The sequence below is a fragment of the Typha latifolia genome, chromosome 5 (assembly GCF_019914945.1).
Source record: "Typha latifolia isolate L0001 chromosome 5, TyphaL0001v2, whole genome shotgun sequence".
Lineage (NCBI taxonomy): Eukaryota > Viridiplantae > Streptophyta > Magnoliopsida > Poales > Typhaceae > Typha > Typha latifolia.
In genome coordinates, this window is record NC_133090.1 from 10,890,608 (window position 1) to 10,907,962 (window position 17,355).

Consider the following 17,355-nt stretch of genomic DNA (forward strand, 5'->3'; position numbering starts at 1 on the left):
CTATTTAGAATCCTAACCGGTGAAATGATAGCTTTTAGAAATATACAGTTAACCATTCTCTATCAGCTTAGCAGAAGCCACTACAGAACACTAAGGAGGTGGTTATATCCAGGGTGTAGCTAATTATACACTTGAGCATTTCAGTACCATATCATCATTGAACATGAACAATAGGAGAAAATAGGGTATATCACTAGAAAAGTTTAGTATAATATACATATTTCACAATAGCAATAACATGGAAATTAACCATGTTGCTGTAAATAAGAAATCTTACAATCTTAGTCGTGTACCGTCGGTCGCCTACCAGACATTACCAAGGTTTGTACCTTCATCACGACCGGATGTCAGAGAACATGATATCTTCGAAGAAATGCTTCAATCACCGGACCGCATACATAAAAGAACTGCCACGGTAAGAAAGAAGAGTAATTCCATTCCTTCCATAAATCCTAAGTCCTCCATAACTCTTCCTGGCCTCATCCTTAGAGGCCTAACAAGGTAGCTACTTCCGATGTTGCACATGCACCAATGGCACAGCCAACAACCATGCTAAGCCAAAGTAATAGCAGCAGCAGCACATACCTTGATCAGAATGTCAAGCTTATACTTCATATAAGTGTAGCTAAGGTCAGACAATACCCTATTTATATTCAATTTGAACTAACAAAGCTCTTAATTTCCTCCATGACATCATAGAAATGGTTGGTGTTGGGCAAGAAGTAGAATCCTACAGTAGCCTGCTCACGGTAGACAAGCTTAACTTCTTTACCAGCCCTTTTTAGCGCTTCAGCATAACCAATCTGCCAATCCTGAGTCAAATCCAGACCTGCCACCACGACAAGAGACTTTGGAAATGGCCTCCCGTCTAGCTTTATGCCGTTAGGCCCAAATGGGTTACATGCAGGATGATCTCTATTGGCCCCTTCAGGAAGGAATGCCTTCCAATACCAATCTCGGTCTTGAATTGTGACGAAGTATTTCCCATCCAATCTCTTCTCCGATTCCGTTCTGCCTTCCCCACCAAACATTGGGTTGAGTAGAATATTCCCTGAGATATTGATACCAAACTCCATGGCCCTCATTGCCACATTGTGCACAATGTTGCCACCCGAGCTGTCCCCTGCGAGGAAAACTCGCAAATTTGAGTCCTTACCCCTATAGAGCCACGGCTGGGCTGACACCCACTTAAGTGCATTCCATCCATCATCATAGGCGCAAGGGTGTCGATGCTCTGGTGATCGCCGGTAGCTGACAGAGATGACAACCGCATTGCAAAGATTGACAAAGCGACGGCAAAGAGAGTCGTAGATGGCAGTATTGACCGAAGAGTGTGCGAAGCTGCCTCCATGGAAGAAGATAATAACTGGGAAAGGGTCTGATTCCAGGCAAGGTGAGCAACGCATATCAGTGAGAATTGAGACCGCGGGGAGGGGGTTGGTGGGCGATGGGCAATAGATGCGGACAAGGAGATTGGTGGAGCGATCAACTAGGCAATCAAAGGAGTAGACACCGTCTACCGGGGTGGCATTAGCGGGGACCTTGCGGTCGAGGAATTCAGCTAGATGGCGGTCGAATGTGCCGTCGGGGCGGCGAAGCATGTTGTAGGCTAGTTTGAAGTTGGAAATGAGCACCCATGTGTTGAGAGGAACCACCATCTGTGATAAGGCCAACAAATCCTATGGATTATACTTCCTCTAGTAAAATGTTTAGTTCTTGCGCAAAGGAAGCTCATATGTGATTAAAAAAAAAAAAGGAAATGGCTTCATTTTTCACTTCGATGACAATCAGAGAACAAAGGGTCATCAGAATCGCAAGTAAAGATTGAGCTAAAACAAATTTCCTATTGGTTTCAAAAATCACGCTAGTATAAGCAAGGCATTCTATAACTAACTAAAAGGAGATAGGAAAATAAAAGAAAAGAAAGCATGCCATTTCCATATAAATCCGAAGAAATGAAGGGAAATAAACTTGAGAAGAGAAAGAAGTGAATTACCCTGGACTCGTTAAGGTTGACCTCGTTGCCGCCAGCCATGGAATAGCCAAAAGAACAAAAGATCCCTCCTTTTCTCACGAATCAAGATCTAGAGACAAAACCCAAGTCCCAAATCCAACAATCCTATCTCAAAACTCCTCTGATTCCGGAAACCCAACAAAATCCTCAACTTCCATGCCTCCGTCTCTCGGAAAGGAACCGCCTTTGAGGCGCAATTCAAAGCTAGATTGCTTTCTTAGATTCTTATAAGCTCAAGATACCATTAAAGATCTATCCTTTTGGTCCGACTTCTCCATTTGTTTTCTTGTTCTATTGGAGTAAAGAAGAGAGAGAAAAGAGAGGGGAAGGAGTGGGGAAAGGGACAAAAGTTGGCTGCGTGAAGCCGACGCCAACGCTGCAACACGACAAAAGGAACGCGCCTTCCCTCAACTTCTTCCCTTCTTTTTCATCTTTTTTTTTTTCTATTGGCATTTGTAAAAAAAAAAACCCTTCAATTTTCAAAATAGCAAAAATAAGTTTTTTTTTATACATTTCATATATAAATTATATGTATTTCATTATAAAAAATATATATACATATAATATAAAAAAATAAATACACTCAATTTTAAAAAGCTAGTTTTACTAGTAGCACAATTTTTTTTAATAAAAATATGCAAATAGCAAGCTTTTTCTTATATCTTATAAGTTATTTCTTATCGATATTTAGATTATAAATTTATCTTTTTCTAATTAATTTAGCATAATGAGATTCTTTTATTTAATCTATATAAGTTTTTCATATTTTTTCTAATATCTTTAGTTTAGTTAATAATGATGATGAATACTTCAGCGTTTTTATGTACCTCTAATCCTATTTTAAGTCAATCTCAAAATCTCGTCTTTCTCCTTCTATATCTCATCTCTTTGCATTCTCTTCTTTTCTTTCATTAGGCACAAATATTCGTAGCATAATCCAATTCTAAAATCAAACTTTTTCCAACTCCAAAATTACGTTCTCCAAAAGAAAAAGTATTTGATTATAAATGGCTAGAAAAAAAACTCTTCGCAAGATCTTCTCTAATATGTTATATATCTATAAAGACCCCAAATCCAAGGTTGTCAGAAACATGGAACGTTAGATATTATTATTTTTTTAGATCACACGCAAGTCTAAATGCATCACTAAATAAGGACTATCGATAATTGGATAGCAAATTTATCACCCCTGAGGTTAAAAAGGCAATCAAATAAAGCAGCAAATATTGAGATTTGCAAATTGAGGGTTGTAGTTGACTAAAAGAAGATTCAATTATCTTACTTAAATATTCAAGTTCTTCAATATGGGTTATGGTAATTCAATGCTACTATTGAAGGGCGAGCACATTGTCGAACTTATTTATAAGTAGAGATGAAATACACACGTATGAGAAATATAAAGGTACCTTATTGATAATTATGGGTGTTGATAAAAATGGTGAACTATTTTCTCTTGTGTTTGTCGTCATTGAATGTGAGAATATAGACAGCTAGAAGTGGTTTCTTTCGTGTCTGCGATACAGAGTTGTAGGTAGCAAAGGGGTGTGCTTGATTTCAGGTCGTCATGAATATATACTTATGATTGTTAATATTAAATCTAATTGGTGTAATGAGCCAATTGGTTACCAGTATTTCTTAACACATTTGGTTAATATTTCAACAACAAAAAAATGAAATCCTGTGTTAAAAGATTATATTTATCAAATTTTATTGAAAAATTAAATACGTAAATTTGATGATTGAATGTCTCACTTGGAGAAGAACCATCCCGGGGTGAAGAAATGGCTTAATGATATTCCTAATGGAAAGTGGGCACTGGCTCGACGGTGGACGCCAATTTGAGATAACAAACACAAATTTGAGAGAGATTCAATGATGTTTAAAAGGCGATCATTACCTCTTTAATTACAGCTTTGGTTCAAATAACTTTTCTCATATCAGTGAAAATATCTAATCTTCAGCATAAAATAAGAGAGATGTGGTATAGAATTGGGCAAGAATTTACCAAAGAAATATCATTGGCATTAAATGAGCTAGCTAAAAGAGCCAATATGCATACTGTGCAAGAATGTCACCATATTTGAGGTATATTCACAGTCTCAACAAATCCCATACCGGGTATCACATTGGGAGGTAATTATGATCCAAAAGTTACCCAAGTGATAGAATTTTTATATGTGGAAAGTGATAGTTATTAAAATACCTGTGTCCTAATGTTCTGGCTGCTTGAAAGATGAGAAGATTATAGTGGACTAAGGTTCTCGATTCAAGGTACACGGGTGGCTTAAGACTAAGTAGAATACTTACCGAGATAGATAATAAAAAAGCCTTGCAAGACTATACTTTGTAAAATAATAATAATAATAATAATAACAACGCCATAATTGAGTGTCTTGTTGGAATAGAAATAATTTAACACAATAGATTTTGCCAACTCAAGTACTCTAGTGTATTTTTTTTTTCAATAATCTCTTTGTCCTTTAAATTTTAGTATTACTCCTCTTCTATATCGAGAGAGAAACATAAATATATAAATAATTTAAACCGACTGTTAAAACAATAATTATTTATAAAAAATAATATTAACTTAAAAAAGTTGCAGCAAGGTAAAAAGGTGAAATTGTATATAAAGACTAAAACCTAAGAATTATTTTTGGTTTGAATCACATATCAATACATCTCTAGTTTCCTATAGCCAAAGTTGAACATAGAAATATAATATTTAGGGGAAAATATGCACGCATTAATAGGTTATATTACCATCCATGCTCACTGTCTGTCCATTCTGTGTACTGTGTAGGCACAGAGCTTCATCCACAATACAGGATTGGTTTGTACTCGTAAACATCAAATCTAGAGTTTTTTTTCTTTTTTTCTTTTTTCCGTATACAAATGGATTGGAGCCAAAATTTCCCAATGAATGAATTTTAAACGTGACATGTACGTAGACTCGTAACACGTTGGGCACTTATCACAAACTTTCTCCCAGAAAATTCTAAGTTCGCACGGAATCCAATCCACCGAGCTAGAGAACGAGAATGATATAGAAAAGAAAACGATGTCTTTCGAGAAAAAACAAAAGAAAACAATGTCATACTTCTTTTCTTTTTCTTTGTTGGTCGAATCCTGTTTAAAGTTTAAAGGATGGGTAAGAAAATTACATATTAACTCCCTATCCTATCCTATGGCTTTGCTTAAAAGCAAACCATCTCTTAAGCATTTATTTGTATCATTTTATCTCGTAATTTAAACTAATATAAAACTGCTAATTTTTCTATCCAAATTTTATTAAAAAATTTATTAAAGTGTAAAAACGAATTACAAATTTATTAGAGAACAAGTCTCAAATCTTAACTATTGTTTAATTATCACAATATATTGCCTTTGAATATATGATCATGGAAGAAAATATTTATATTATTTTAAAATATGAGTAAAATATTCACATTCACTCAAACAATAGGATTCTAGGGGTATTACATAATTAAAAATTTATTTTTAAGTTTCGATGAAAAAGAATAGCATTGTCACACTAGTCTACACCACAAGAGGACAAAATAACTCAAATAAGAACTCAAAGAGGTAATTTGATTTTAAATATTACTAGAGAGCAGTTTACTCACGTTCTGTGACTCAATTTCTAACTGTATATAATCCTTGCTTTCTCATAATCCTAATCCCTAGTTTAGTGAGAACCGCTTGAACAAAGACAAACTATAGTGCCGTTTTCACCTGTTTCAAGATGTATCATCTACAGTATTAAATAAAAAGCTAATATAAATTTATATATTTTCTCTCTCTTCTTTTCATTAAAGTTAACAAAATATATTTAATATCCACTTCAATTAAGTGAATGTCAAGATATATTGCATGTAAGCCCATCTTAGCCCTTTGAAATGATAATTTATAAGATCTATAAAACGAAATTTTAATATTAGGAAATACACGTACATATATACACAGTCTAAATATAGATGCCTCTTTGCACCCACGAGTGATGAGTCTTTTCCATTTCCTCTCTCCTTGTTAGGACCACATCTCTGTAACATGATTGCATCATTTACCAACAATCATATTCCAATATTGGTAAATGATGCAATTATATTATCATCCCTCTAAATAGTGGAGAAGGTTCCCTACATCTGACATCCCTTGCTTTCCCATACCAACATGGTGACCACTATTATTGATCTCCTACCTCCAATTTATTGTGATCATCTCCAACTATCTTGTCTGACCCTACACACCACATTCCCTGCCAAACCACCAGATGGAGGCCACCAACTTTTGTATGTTTGTTCCCAATTGCAAAGCATCTAATCTATCAAGAAAAAGAGTTTGATTGTAATACACAACATACAAAAGATAAATTTTAGCATTTCAGCCATCCAACACTAATTCTGCCGGAAATAATTTTATCAAACTCTCTTTCATATTTAACTCTTTAGCATAGTAGAAACATTCGTTATAGCACACTTACCAATAATGATAGTTCTTCTATTAGACGTTTCTTTGTTTTGGTTGGAGGTCGTGCTAACCTTTCAGCACAGATTGACTAGTTCATTGCGACATTGCTTATCTGTAGACTCTTCATTTGCAGAAGATGTGCTTCGCTGGGAAAGAAATATGTAGTCATGCAATCAGATTTATCAATGAAGATGAACAGTTTCTGCTTGGTAAGAAAAAGCTTTGCCATATTGGATAGGGTAGAACTGAGACTCTTGTGACCAACTTGGTCAAGAGATATATACTGTGCCAAAAACAACTATAAATACAGGAACATGGCAAGTACATGAGTATGTTAAGATTGGTAGCCAATGAACTCAGGATGTCAATCTTCTGGACATGGCAAGTACATGAGATGTTAAGATTGGTAGCCGATGAACTCAGGATGTCAATCTTCTGGTGTCACAAGAAGAAAGTCTGTGCATTCAGTGTTCCTAGGGTATTGAATCATCATCAATATTGTAATACAAATTAAAGTGAAGAAAATACATCTCATTGTTAATTTGTTGGACACAAGCAAACTACTAAACAACTTCTGTTAAAAAATATACATCAAGAGTAATGAACAATATTCAGTTGTATATCAATGAGAAACCAACAAAATTGTATGTCCTAAAACAAACCAATGCGTAGAATAAAATAATTGAGTTAAGAATTATAGTGCCATAGAGGTACCTGTGATGTTCCAGCATCAACTGCTACAAAGTTTTGTAAACCCTGAGCTGCTTCTGGACTTAAACATAGTGCCTTAGATCAAATGCCACTTAAACAAAATGTGAAACAGCAGAAGGCCACATATTTGGGTAAATAAAGATCTGTGCACTTCTTTCGCCAACAAAATAAAGAAACAATCAAAAAGTTAACCAGAATAAGAAAATTCAACCAGCATATTTCAACTCTCATTCTGCTATATAACCAAAAACAAAACACTAAAGAGGCTAAGATAATTAGGATGGCATTGTACCCTGGACAAAGCAAAACAAGAAAATGTACCATGAACAGGTGACTTTCTAGGTGTTTTGGCATCTTAAGAATGCAAGGACGTCATGAGAATAAAGTTGCAGGGGAGGAGGAAATCTAGATTCATTTTATAGATAAAGAAGGTGTATAAAAGAAAATAGCTATCTAGCAATCACTGTAGGGTGTTTAGCTTACACATGTAGAGTTTTATCTAGCTTAAAAATAAAGAGAAACCACATTAGATAGTCTCTGCTCTATGTCTTAATATTTGAGAATGTCTCCCTTGAAATGCTTAGGCATAACCATCTGCAAGCTGCATGCTAACAGGGTTCAGGTACAAGTCGAAAAGGACCTTAGGCTTCAGGATCAACTAAAGCAATTAGCTATGTTTTCAGCTACCTTCCTGAAGCAAGGTAACACCATAAGATGAAAGAGAGTTATATCATTTGAAAAGTTACTATTAGATCGTCAGCAGATGCATGTCGTCTCAATTCATGCCCTGATAACTTACAGATGTTTGGAAGACTGAGCATACTGTAAAATTGTAAAAGTAGCATGATTTCATCAGTGCACTCAACTAATTAAAGGGAAAGAATTTTCTAATGGGTAGGTGTAAACGCATCAAAAGATGAATAACTAGAACTACTTCTTTCTATAATAGCCTATAAAGATTATTTGGAAAAAGAAAATCATCACTTGAGAATAGGAATCTTAATAAAAATGTATAGTCCTTTCACAGGCTATGACATTTGATGATCAACCCCCAAGTAAAACAAAGTTCAAAGCAGTACGTGGATGGGATTAACAGGCAAAAGTATGACTCAATTAAATCTTCCGACTTCAGTCCAATATTTTGAAAGACAGCTGCAGTTTATAATTACAGGTGATCACCCCACTATGTAGCGCCTAAGCTAAATGTGGGCACCAAGGCAAATTAGTATTTTTAATACATAAAAATTAAAAATAATTATATATAATATATACTACTAAAATTTAAAATAATTCTTCTAGAAGAATAATAACTAATTCACAACCAATGATTACAATTACAAATAATAAACGACAGAATGGCCAACATACATACTAGCAAACAATAATCACAAACATTAATCAACAAATAATCATCACATACTTGCAGAAAAAAATAGTAATTCACAAATAGTGATCTCTCTCAAGCTCTCAGCGGAATAGCAACTAGCAAGTATAAGTGCAAAAAATATATTTATTCTATGGATTAAAAAATAATTTAAAATAATTAAAATAATACTAAAACCACCTGATGCCAAAACCTCCAAGGCAGCCCACCCACCTTTGTGGGGCAGCCTTCTTTATTTGCAACAGAGCCAATGTGCCGTCCCAACCACCTTACAATCGCCGCCTTCCAAAATAGTGCTTCAGTTTTTGCAGTAGTCAAGCTCAGAATTCACTAATAAACTACCACTTGAAATCACCTTTGTTACACTATCTAAAAGTATACAATTGACAGAGATGTCGTTATTTCATACAAGGAAAACTAACAATTCAAACTCAACAAATAAAAAACAACTACTAAGCATGAAATTGATATAAGACCAGCAAGAATATTTAACAAAGAAAAAGGAAGCAACACAGTTCCCAGCAATAAACTGAAGCAAAAGGAATACCGAAGAGATGGAAGAGCATGACAATTAAATTACCTGGCTTGATGCTCCAAACCACAGACAATTACATAGCAGAGAAGCAATACTACTAATCCCCTTCCTTAGCTCTTCATCTGATTGTTCTAGGACCTGCAGCAAAAACAGCCTTAACAGAACAGAACCGATAGGCAACCAGAGGGATTAGAAGATCCAATGCTCAGCATTGAGGCCAACAAGAAGAAAAACAAAAACAAGAGAGTTAGAAAAGTCCTTCAAAAATCATAACTAACTGACAAACAATTTCAGACTTTCTGCTACCCGGAGAAAGAAGAAATACAACGCACATCCAACAAGCAAAATAGGGGAAACAGCATCGTAATGCAAAGCGACCAGCCTAACCAACCAAAGGGAGAAATATAAGAATACTATAACGAAACAAACAAAACAAATGAGAAACTTATAACCCAACAAAACAAATGAGAGACTAAGAAAGATGAAATATCTTTCTCCACATAATTTCTTGTCATATTACTTTATGGTCAAAATTGTTACATTTCCAACAACTCCACACTAAACTTTTCCACCATCACATCAAAATCCACACTTCCCCAGCTTATTAAGACACAATAACAATCTAAAACTCCTGAGAAGCCGATCCAATATCACCCTTATCCTTCCCTGCTTTCTTAGGTAGGAGAGTCTGATGAATATTAGGCAAAACACCACCATTAGCAATTGTGACAGTCCCCAAAAGCTTGCTCAGCTCCTCATCATTCCTCACCGCGAGTTGTATGTGCCTCGGAACGATCCGATTCTTCTTGTTATCTCTCGCCGCATTTCCGGCCAACTCCAGAACCTGATAGGAACAAATGGCAAACGAGATCAGATCGGCAACAAAGAAGAGACGAAGGCCTAAGAGTAAGGACGAGATCGCTGACCTCGGCTGCAAGGTACTCGAGAACGGCAGAGAGGTAGACCGGAGCGCCAGCGCCGACGCGCTCCGCGTACTTGCCTGCTTTGAGGAAGCGAGCGATACGACCGACAGGGAACTGGAGGCCGGCCTTCTGGGACCGGGAGACGGATTTAGACGCCTTGGGCTTGCCACGGCCGCCCTTGGTCGAGGCGGACGAACTCATGGCGAGCAGATGTTAAGATCGGAGAAGGAAGTCGAATTGGAAACCCTAACCCTAAGAGTCGTGTGTACCTTCTCGAAAGCGGGAGATTTGCTGGAGGTAAGGGAAGAGGAAGCGAGGTCTTATATAGGGGGAAATTCAGAAGAGAGATTTGCTCTCATTGGTGGAAGTGGTTTTGGGAGGATTGCCAGCATGTAACACGCGATCGACGCCACGTGGCAATCGCGGAATAGTGGTAAGCGGGTCGGAGTCGGGTTTATATTGGATTAGTGGGGACGAATCCGAGTCGGATTAATCTTGTGGGTTGAAGAAGTATCCGCATCTATATTCATATGACCTAAATATATGATTAAAAAAAATATAAATACCACATATTTAAATATAGTTTATTTCCTCAGCTGAAAAGTAAAATGAAACTTGTAAAAAAAAAAAAAAAAAAGAGATAGATATACTTTTTCATTCGTATAAAATGGATTAATAATGTTGGTTATTCACTTATTAGGTGGGTAAATATATCTCCATTTGTATGGGCTATAGCTCCTTATAAAGCAATCATAATGGCAATAAATTTTTGTGAATTGGGCTACCGAGCCCTAATACGAGAGAGAGGAGCATTGCTTGTGTTTGGATTATCGAACTCAATTGAATTATGAGCCAAACTAAAGAAAACGAGTTAAAATCTTATAGCTCGTGTTAATTTTAGCGTGTATATATATATATATATATATATATATATATATATATATATATGTAAGCTTTGCTTGTGTATCTCATGTACATTTCCAGCTCCAATCTTAATTCTTGTTTGACTCATTTATTAAATGAGTGAGTCGATCTTGAATAAAATTTCAAGTCGATCCCAAACAAAATCACAAATTGAGCACACGAGTTATTCGCGAAAAACAAGCTTGATTGACAGCCTTATGAGGCACTCAGTTCTATTTCTTGTGATCAACCTGATACTTAATAGTCCTCTTAACTGGTATGCCAGTTCCAAAAGAAAATCACTATATTGTACATATTTTTTAAATGAATCCCGTAAATTCGTGTGAATAATTTCTCAAGCATAAAAATATGTAAGTATCACTTTGTTAAAGATATGTGAAAATGAAATAATAAATGAGCAAAGACATGAATGTAAAATGTAGACTGACAAGTGGGGCCTGTGATATTTTCCAGCTACTGTAACTAGATGATAAAGCAACTCAGACATTAGTTCAGAATGAGCAACATAGAGAGCATCTGGAAGAAAAAGATAGATAAAACTATGATAACTGCAAGACCAACTTCATACATTACAAAATTTCCTATTACAATAGCTTGATATAAAGCTAATTTGCATTGCTTGACATAGAAAATATTGTCCAATGAATGAAAGGAATTAAATCAGCTTAACAGACCCATGCAAGACTTTATATTCCTCGACTTCAAGCATACCATGGGTTTGCTAGAATAGTCCACAGATTGGCATGCTGTGACTAATCGGCATTTTCCTTTTTGTCGTTGTCAACCTCTTTGAGCTTCTGAAAAAAATATTTCCTACTGCATTATCGAGAGTACCCTGATGAGATCCCAAGCTACCCTCATTGCACCACCATTTTTCAAAGCAGCCTCCTCAAATGTTCTTCCAGCAGAGTCTGACGGGTGCTGAACTTCCTTCCACTTCTCTGTCTTCAGCTCTGTGATGTCGACAATGCATATGCGGCTATCGGCCAAGTTCTTCCCATGCCATCTACCCTCCACTTGGAACACCTTTCCTTTTCCTACTTCCTTGCCTTCTTTATCTACCAACGAAACAAATCGACCAGGCTCAACTGATGTAGATTTGATAACTGGGCGGTTTAGTTGAATGCCATGAACAAAATCTGTCTGAGGGGTCATCTCAGTGTCCTCTCCAGTTGCTGATCTATCACATCTGGTTAACCCTGGAAGATTAGTTCCTCGTGTTGATGGGACATAGTTTTCTTCACTGGCACTCTCGGGAGAGTCATAGAATTGAGAGGTCGCTATTATAGAAGGCTTATCAGGAGTATCACCTTCTGATGGAATACGCGCTTCCTTGGCAGCACGGGCAAGCCTAGCCTTCCTATTGTTCAGCCTGCAGTTTCAGATCAATTGAATGCCTGTTGTCAAACAATTCAAGTATGATATAAACTTAAAAAGCATGACAGCAAGCAGAAAAGTCAATACTGCCTATAACCGAAAAGCAAGCATTTTAAAGTCGTGTATCAAAGTAATCAAAGATAGACCTTTCTGGGGAAAAATGAAAAGCAGGTGCTAATTTAATCTGTACTTCAAAAGGATATGTTTCATATGATCTTTTGATTTGAATCGTATTAGTAATAGTAGATTTAAGTGCCATTCAGATTCTGAAAAGTATGAGTTCCAATATGTAGTAATAAACAAACTCTATCTACACGACCAATTTTACATCTACTTGACACACTAGGTAATGAAACATCAAGACATGATCTTGACTGTGGCTGCCATTTATCTTCTTAAGCTGTTGTGTTGATCACTTGCCTGAACAAAGCACGAAGGGAATTAATCATGTCTGTTATTTACAACAGTATTGCTCCCCTACATGCAAGGTTTTAGGCAAATTATGCCTCTGGAATACTACAAGCCAAATCTTAGCCTCCATGATACTACAGTCTAAAGCTTAGAAACAATTTTTATGTAGGATAGAAACCTGGGAGCCCGATACCACTTATCATTCTCAAATGGCAGGCTCAAACACCATTAGGCACGTGTAATAGCACATGTTGGTATAGGATCTAGATTTCTTTATTGTACTTATATATGCTGATAATATCGAGATACTAACACCTGATGATACCATCTGGAACAAAAAGCATGCTGCTTTCATGTTCACGCAAGAGCAAAAGGACTAGGTCCTTAATGCTTCTGTAGTTTGCCCAATGTACAAACGATTGTCCCAGATACTCTCATTGTCTACAATCATTTGATTTGGGCCCAACAATTTATGTGAGTAGAATAATCTGATTTGATTTGGGTTGACCAGAGATTTCTCTACTGAAGACAGTAGGACAGATACAGGAAATAGGAGTTCAATCTAACAAATGGATTCATTTTGATCTATCCAAACTATCTAAACTCCACGGTCATGCAATCTCCTATTAATTATTTTCATACTGTAGTATTATATCCATGGTAGCTAGTAATGTTGCAGAACTGTAATCTATATACCACTTCTCACTTTCTATTTTATGGTCAGTTCTACATATACTCTAAAGTCTAAACAAATTAGTATCAACTTCATCAAGAGTTGGTACTTGGTTGTTATTGCTGTTTATATGTGAGTACTCTACATAAAGGAATTACATGGTCCAATGATGAAATTGCGAAAGCTATTTGCATTTCTTTCTTGTTTATTCATGATTTCCATAATAACTTTATCTACTGTTTTGTGAACAGTAAACTTTTCAGGATGTTGATGGCTTGATGCATCTGACACCTAGTGATGCTCCATGATGCCTAAAGTCACCACTCACCAAATGTGATGACTTCGGTAATCATTATTATATGTGGATTAGGATCTCGACTAAAATAATTGGAAATCAAAATAATCATGAGAATAAAAAAACTGAAAAGAAACTAAATAGAAATTGTGTGCATACGTTCTATTTAAATTAGAAAGACCAGCCTGCTAGGAGAAAAACATAGAAAACCCAGATTGGGTCATTAAAACAACCGATGAATTTAGCATATTAAATTACATGTACATGTGTGTTTGGCATGTACACACACAGAGACACACAAAGCAATCTAATTAGGGAAAAAGAAAAGGCTATTAAGTCTAGAAGCTGTTATTTGTGATAATGTTAAAAGCCTAAAATGAGATGGCTAATCTCTTATCTGCTTAATAATACTAAGGCGAGATGGGCAACTTCTTACCAGTTCTTTAGCTGGGAGGATGTAATTTCCGAGCCCTGGGAAAATAATAATAAGTATTAAATAATGTATCACACTGACAACAGAAATTAGTTAGCAACTATACCTGGCTACTCAATTTATCGGCCCATGTCTGCAACAAAGCTGCATTTCTCTGCATTTCAGGTTCATCTAGAAGAGCCTTCTCAATAGCGTTTATTTGTCTTTCATTCATAATATTGCGCTTCCTTTTCCTCGGTTGTTTTTCTTCACCCTGAACAGCCTCTGCTTTCTCATCTTCCTGGAAGCCACTTTCTTTTGTTTGTTCTGCTGGATTAAAGTCCTCCCCAGAAGGGGGTATTATCAAGTCTATATCCATTTTGCTGGAGCTCAGTTCCACACCAGTTGTTTCAAAATTTGCAATCCCTTTTTCAGTACCTCTCAAGGATCCAGATGCATTCCTAGTGGTTGAAATTATATTAGTTCCTTTAGCTTGGTCAAGCTCAAAGTCACTAGGCGGGTCCACAGTAGGATTTCTAGTGATATTGACCTGGACAAGGTCTTGGCAAAGTGAAATTTCTGGAAACCCCCCTTTAACATCTTCATTGACTTCTGAAATTTCTTCTTTAGCACATCCATCTTGTTTTCTGAAGAGGGATGGTGTCATCCCCTCCATCTTCTGCATATCCTTTAAGAATCAATTTCCAGATACAGAAGAAAAAAAGGAGCACTGAGTTCACTAATCAATCCTATCAATAGAAGCATTGTTAAACAATATTTCAGAAAACCTGGTGGCTTTGATGAAATTAGAATTTGACATTGGTCCATTTTAGTAAAGATTGCTGAATGGGATACAAAGTTTCAACTCCATAATCTGATGTACCACCTAAACCATCCCAAGTGAAGTAAGCTGTAATGAGAAAGTGAAGTGTCCTGGAGCGTATCCAAAGGCAGGAATGCAGTAAAAAATACCAAGACAAGTATATCAAAAATGTTTGTTGGATGACAGATTTTCCTTTTAAGTTGTTCAGAATGGAAGTTTAATGAAACATTGGTTAATTTCCTCTTTAAAATTTCCAACAACTTATCTACCAAGAGGCCAAGGTTGGAAGGATAGCCAGTGCTATACAGTATAGCCAAGTACTCGGATAGGACAAGCCCACAAGGTACCCGTTTTGAAAGATAGAAAGTGGTGCCCTTTTATGTTCTTGTGCATGAGGCACAGCAAGGACACGAGGCCTGAAAGTGTAAAAGACAAATATCCTGGTTGGTATTAGGTCTACCATATGTTCTTCTGTCTTTGATTAACCTTTTCCCTTTTCTTTCTTTAGCTTCACTATAGTCCTTCATTAGGTCCCTTTGATCAAAAATTCAATCACACAAGATCACCGATCCTTTGTAATACTGAATGTTTAGCAGTTAAGAAACAGTTCAGAAAATCAAGATAGTTGAGAATTGAGATGAAAACATCAAAATAGATGTCACTACTAGAAACAAGGGCATATGAAATTCATTATTACTTGTGCCAAGTTCTTAGTTGCAATAATTAAGGACAAAACGAGAGATAATCAAATAAGAGGATTAACAAACTTCCAATAGAGAAAACAGAGTGCAATTGTGAGAAGATTGATTCAATTTAGGTTAAAGACACAACACAGATATTAGGGTAAAGAAAAACCACAAAGAAATGATATAGATACATTAAATAAAGGAATAATGACACTTTTGGTGTTGTTATTGTTGTTGTCCCATTATTTTTGGAGCAAAGATATAAATGATTTTAAGGCCTGTAAGTGATGAAGATATGATTCATCTAAGAAAAGAAATCACAATCCAATTTGGATGACCTGACATCTATTTCCAGTGTCAACTCCAATGAAGAAAAAAATCTAAATAAAGGTTCAGAATTCAAGTGTTCAGCTCTCTCCTCCCCACCCTCTTCCCCTATCTAACATATTGTTTGCAGACATGCAGTACATGCTCATGCAACTAAGGGACAATCCCTAACCCCACTAGGTGCCTCTAGACAAGGAAAGAATCCAGAAGTTAAAAATTATAGCTTTTGATCTAACCAATTATTCACATCTCTGAGGCAATATAAGATGACAGAAAAGAAAAGTTCCACAATACAATTAAATGCATACATACAAGGATATGTATGTACAGGTGGGAATAACTGCCTCATTGAGCATAAGTGCCTGAGGATATTTTTTTCCTCCTGATCAACTAAATGATAATAATGTTCCATATGCAAGAAAAGACTTATGCAATTGAGAATTAGCAATGTCTAAACCTCTAAATTTTCTATCTCTAATAAGATTAAGGTTGCTTCAACTTACCTACAAGGATCAAAATCAATGATGTATATATGCAAAAAGTGAATAAATATAAATGTGTCATTTTTTATTGTAACATGATTAACAATATGTAGGAAATATAAAATATCATAGCTCATCCATTTTAATATCCAGTGATTCCAATGGTAAATATCATAGCAATTTACTACAGGGCATTAATAAGGATATATCTACCTGCACCAGTTTTTCTCCTAATTCCCCCTGTAATGTATCTTTAAAAACCCTGCACAATATTGTTAAGCAATGAAAAACATTAATAAGTCATTCCGACAAATAAAAATTATTAACAGACAACAAACTGACTTATGCTTACATGACTTTACACCAACTCTACTCCTAATATAAAGCAACTAGGCAACTGACCTAATCTTTTTTCTGAAATGTATGTGATTTGTTATTTATGGGTTGTTTTTTCTAAGAGAAGGATGCTCCCCTGCCTAGAACCTAGTCGTCATCCTGCCGTCTAGGCAATTCCAAATCCAACAGGTCACAACTCACAAGGTTGCTCTAGATTAGTGTAAACTTTATTTAACAAGGTAGTTCTTCCAAAATGAAGAATGGTAAGATCCAGCGAAGCCATCTTGCCCCAAGTTGACCCCTCCATGAAGCAACACCAATTATTAAGATTTATATTATGTCATCTATTGCTTACAGAATTACATGGTCATCACTGAGGCTTCATGATCAATCTCAATATGCAAAGGCAAGAAGATATGATGTGAACACTTAGCTTTAATTCCATCATACATGTTTGTCGATGCACATATAATCTTATGTTATACCTTAGGGATATCATATCACATGCTTAATGTATATAAAAGAGAGATAGAATTCCCTTCCGCCAAGTTAGAGTTCCCTATTCCAATCAGTTC

The 17,355-nt window shown here is 36.0% G+C and overlaps 3 protein-coding genes across 6 annotated transcripts in view; all 3 read right to left on the minus strand.

The window, feature by feature from the left end:
* Positions 1 to 171: 171 nt before the first annotated feature.
* On the minus strand, positions 172 to 2,315 carry LOC140788904 (gibberellin receptor GID1C-like). Its single transcript, XM_073138423.1, has 2 exons — positions 1,997 to 2,315; positions 172 to 1,658 (listed from the first exon to the last, which is right to left on the minus strand). The coding sequence occupies exons 1-2, from the start codon at positions 2,033 to 2,035 to the stop codon at positions 654 to 656; spliced, it is 1,044 nt and encodes a 347-aa protein (XP_072994524.1). The 5' UTR covers positions 2,036 to 2,315; the 3' UTR covers positions 172 to 653.
* A 7,261-nt stretch (positions 2,316 to 9,576) lies between these two features.
* LOC140787995 (histone H2AX-like) lies at positions 9,577 to 10,329 on the minus strand. Its single transcript, XM_073137069.1, has 2 exons — positions 10,038 to 10,329; positions 9,577 to 9,955 (listed from the first exon to the last, which is right to left on the minus strand). Exons 1-2 carry the CDS (start codon positions 10,233 to 10,235, stop codon positions 9,734 to 9,736), a joined length of 420 nt encoding a protein of 139 aa, XP_072993170.1. The 5' UTR covers positions 10,236 to 10,329; the 3' UTR covers positions 9,577 to 9,733.
* Positions 10,330 to 11,475: 1,146 nt separating this feature from the next.
* LOC140789037 (nodulin homeobox) overlaps positions 11,476 to 17,355 on the minus strand; it is a 29,805-nt gene continuing 23,925 nt past the window's right edge. For 2 of the 4 annotated variants that reach the window (XM_073138620.1, XM_073138623.1), the window contains exons 13-16: positions 16,658 to 16,706; positions 14,254 to 14,814; positions 14,151 to 14,185; positions 11,476 to 12,330 (exon numbers count right to left, since the gene is read on the minus strand). In XM_073138620.1, the coding sequence (XP_072994721.1) occupies positions 11,772 to 12,330; positions 14,151 to 14,185; positions 14,254 to 14,814; positions 16,658 to 16,706 (1,204 nt within the window). In that variant the 3' untranslated portion in view covers positions 11,476 to 11,771. The remainder of the gene's footprint in view (positions 12,331 to 14,150; positions 14,186 to 14,253; positions 14,815 to 16,657; positions 16,707 to 17,355) is intronic. The other 2 variants (XM_073138624.1, XM_073138622.1) reach the window with 2 other exon arrangements.

What these genes read in the sequence shown, in the direction of transcription:
- LOC140788904 (XM_073138423.1), bottom strand. Translation starts at nt 2,035, where the DNA reads ATGGCTGGCGGCAACGAGGTCAACCTTAACGAGTCCAGG. An exon ending in TCAACCTTAACGAGTCCAGG is followed by an intron (nt 1,659 to 1,996) that starts GTAATTCACTTC and finishes GCCTTATCACAG; the next exon opens with ATGGTGGTTCCTCTCAACAC.
- LOC140787995 (XM_073137069.1), bottom strand. Translation starts at nt 10,235, where the DNA reads ATGAGTTCGTCCGCCTCGACCAAGGGCGGCCGTGGCAAGCCCAAGGCG. An exon ending in TCGAGTACCTTGCAGCCGAG is followed by an intron (nt 9,956 to 10,037) that starts GTCAGCGATCTC and finishes TGTTCCTATCAG; the next exon opens with GTTCTGGAGTTGGCCGGAAA.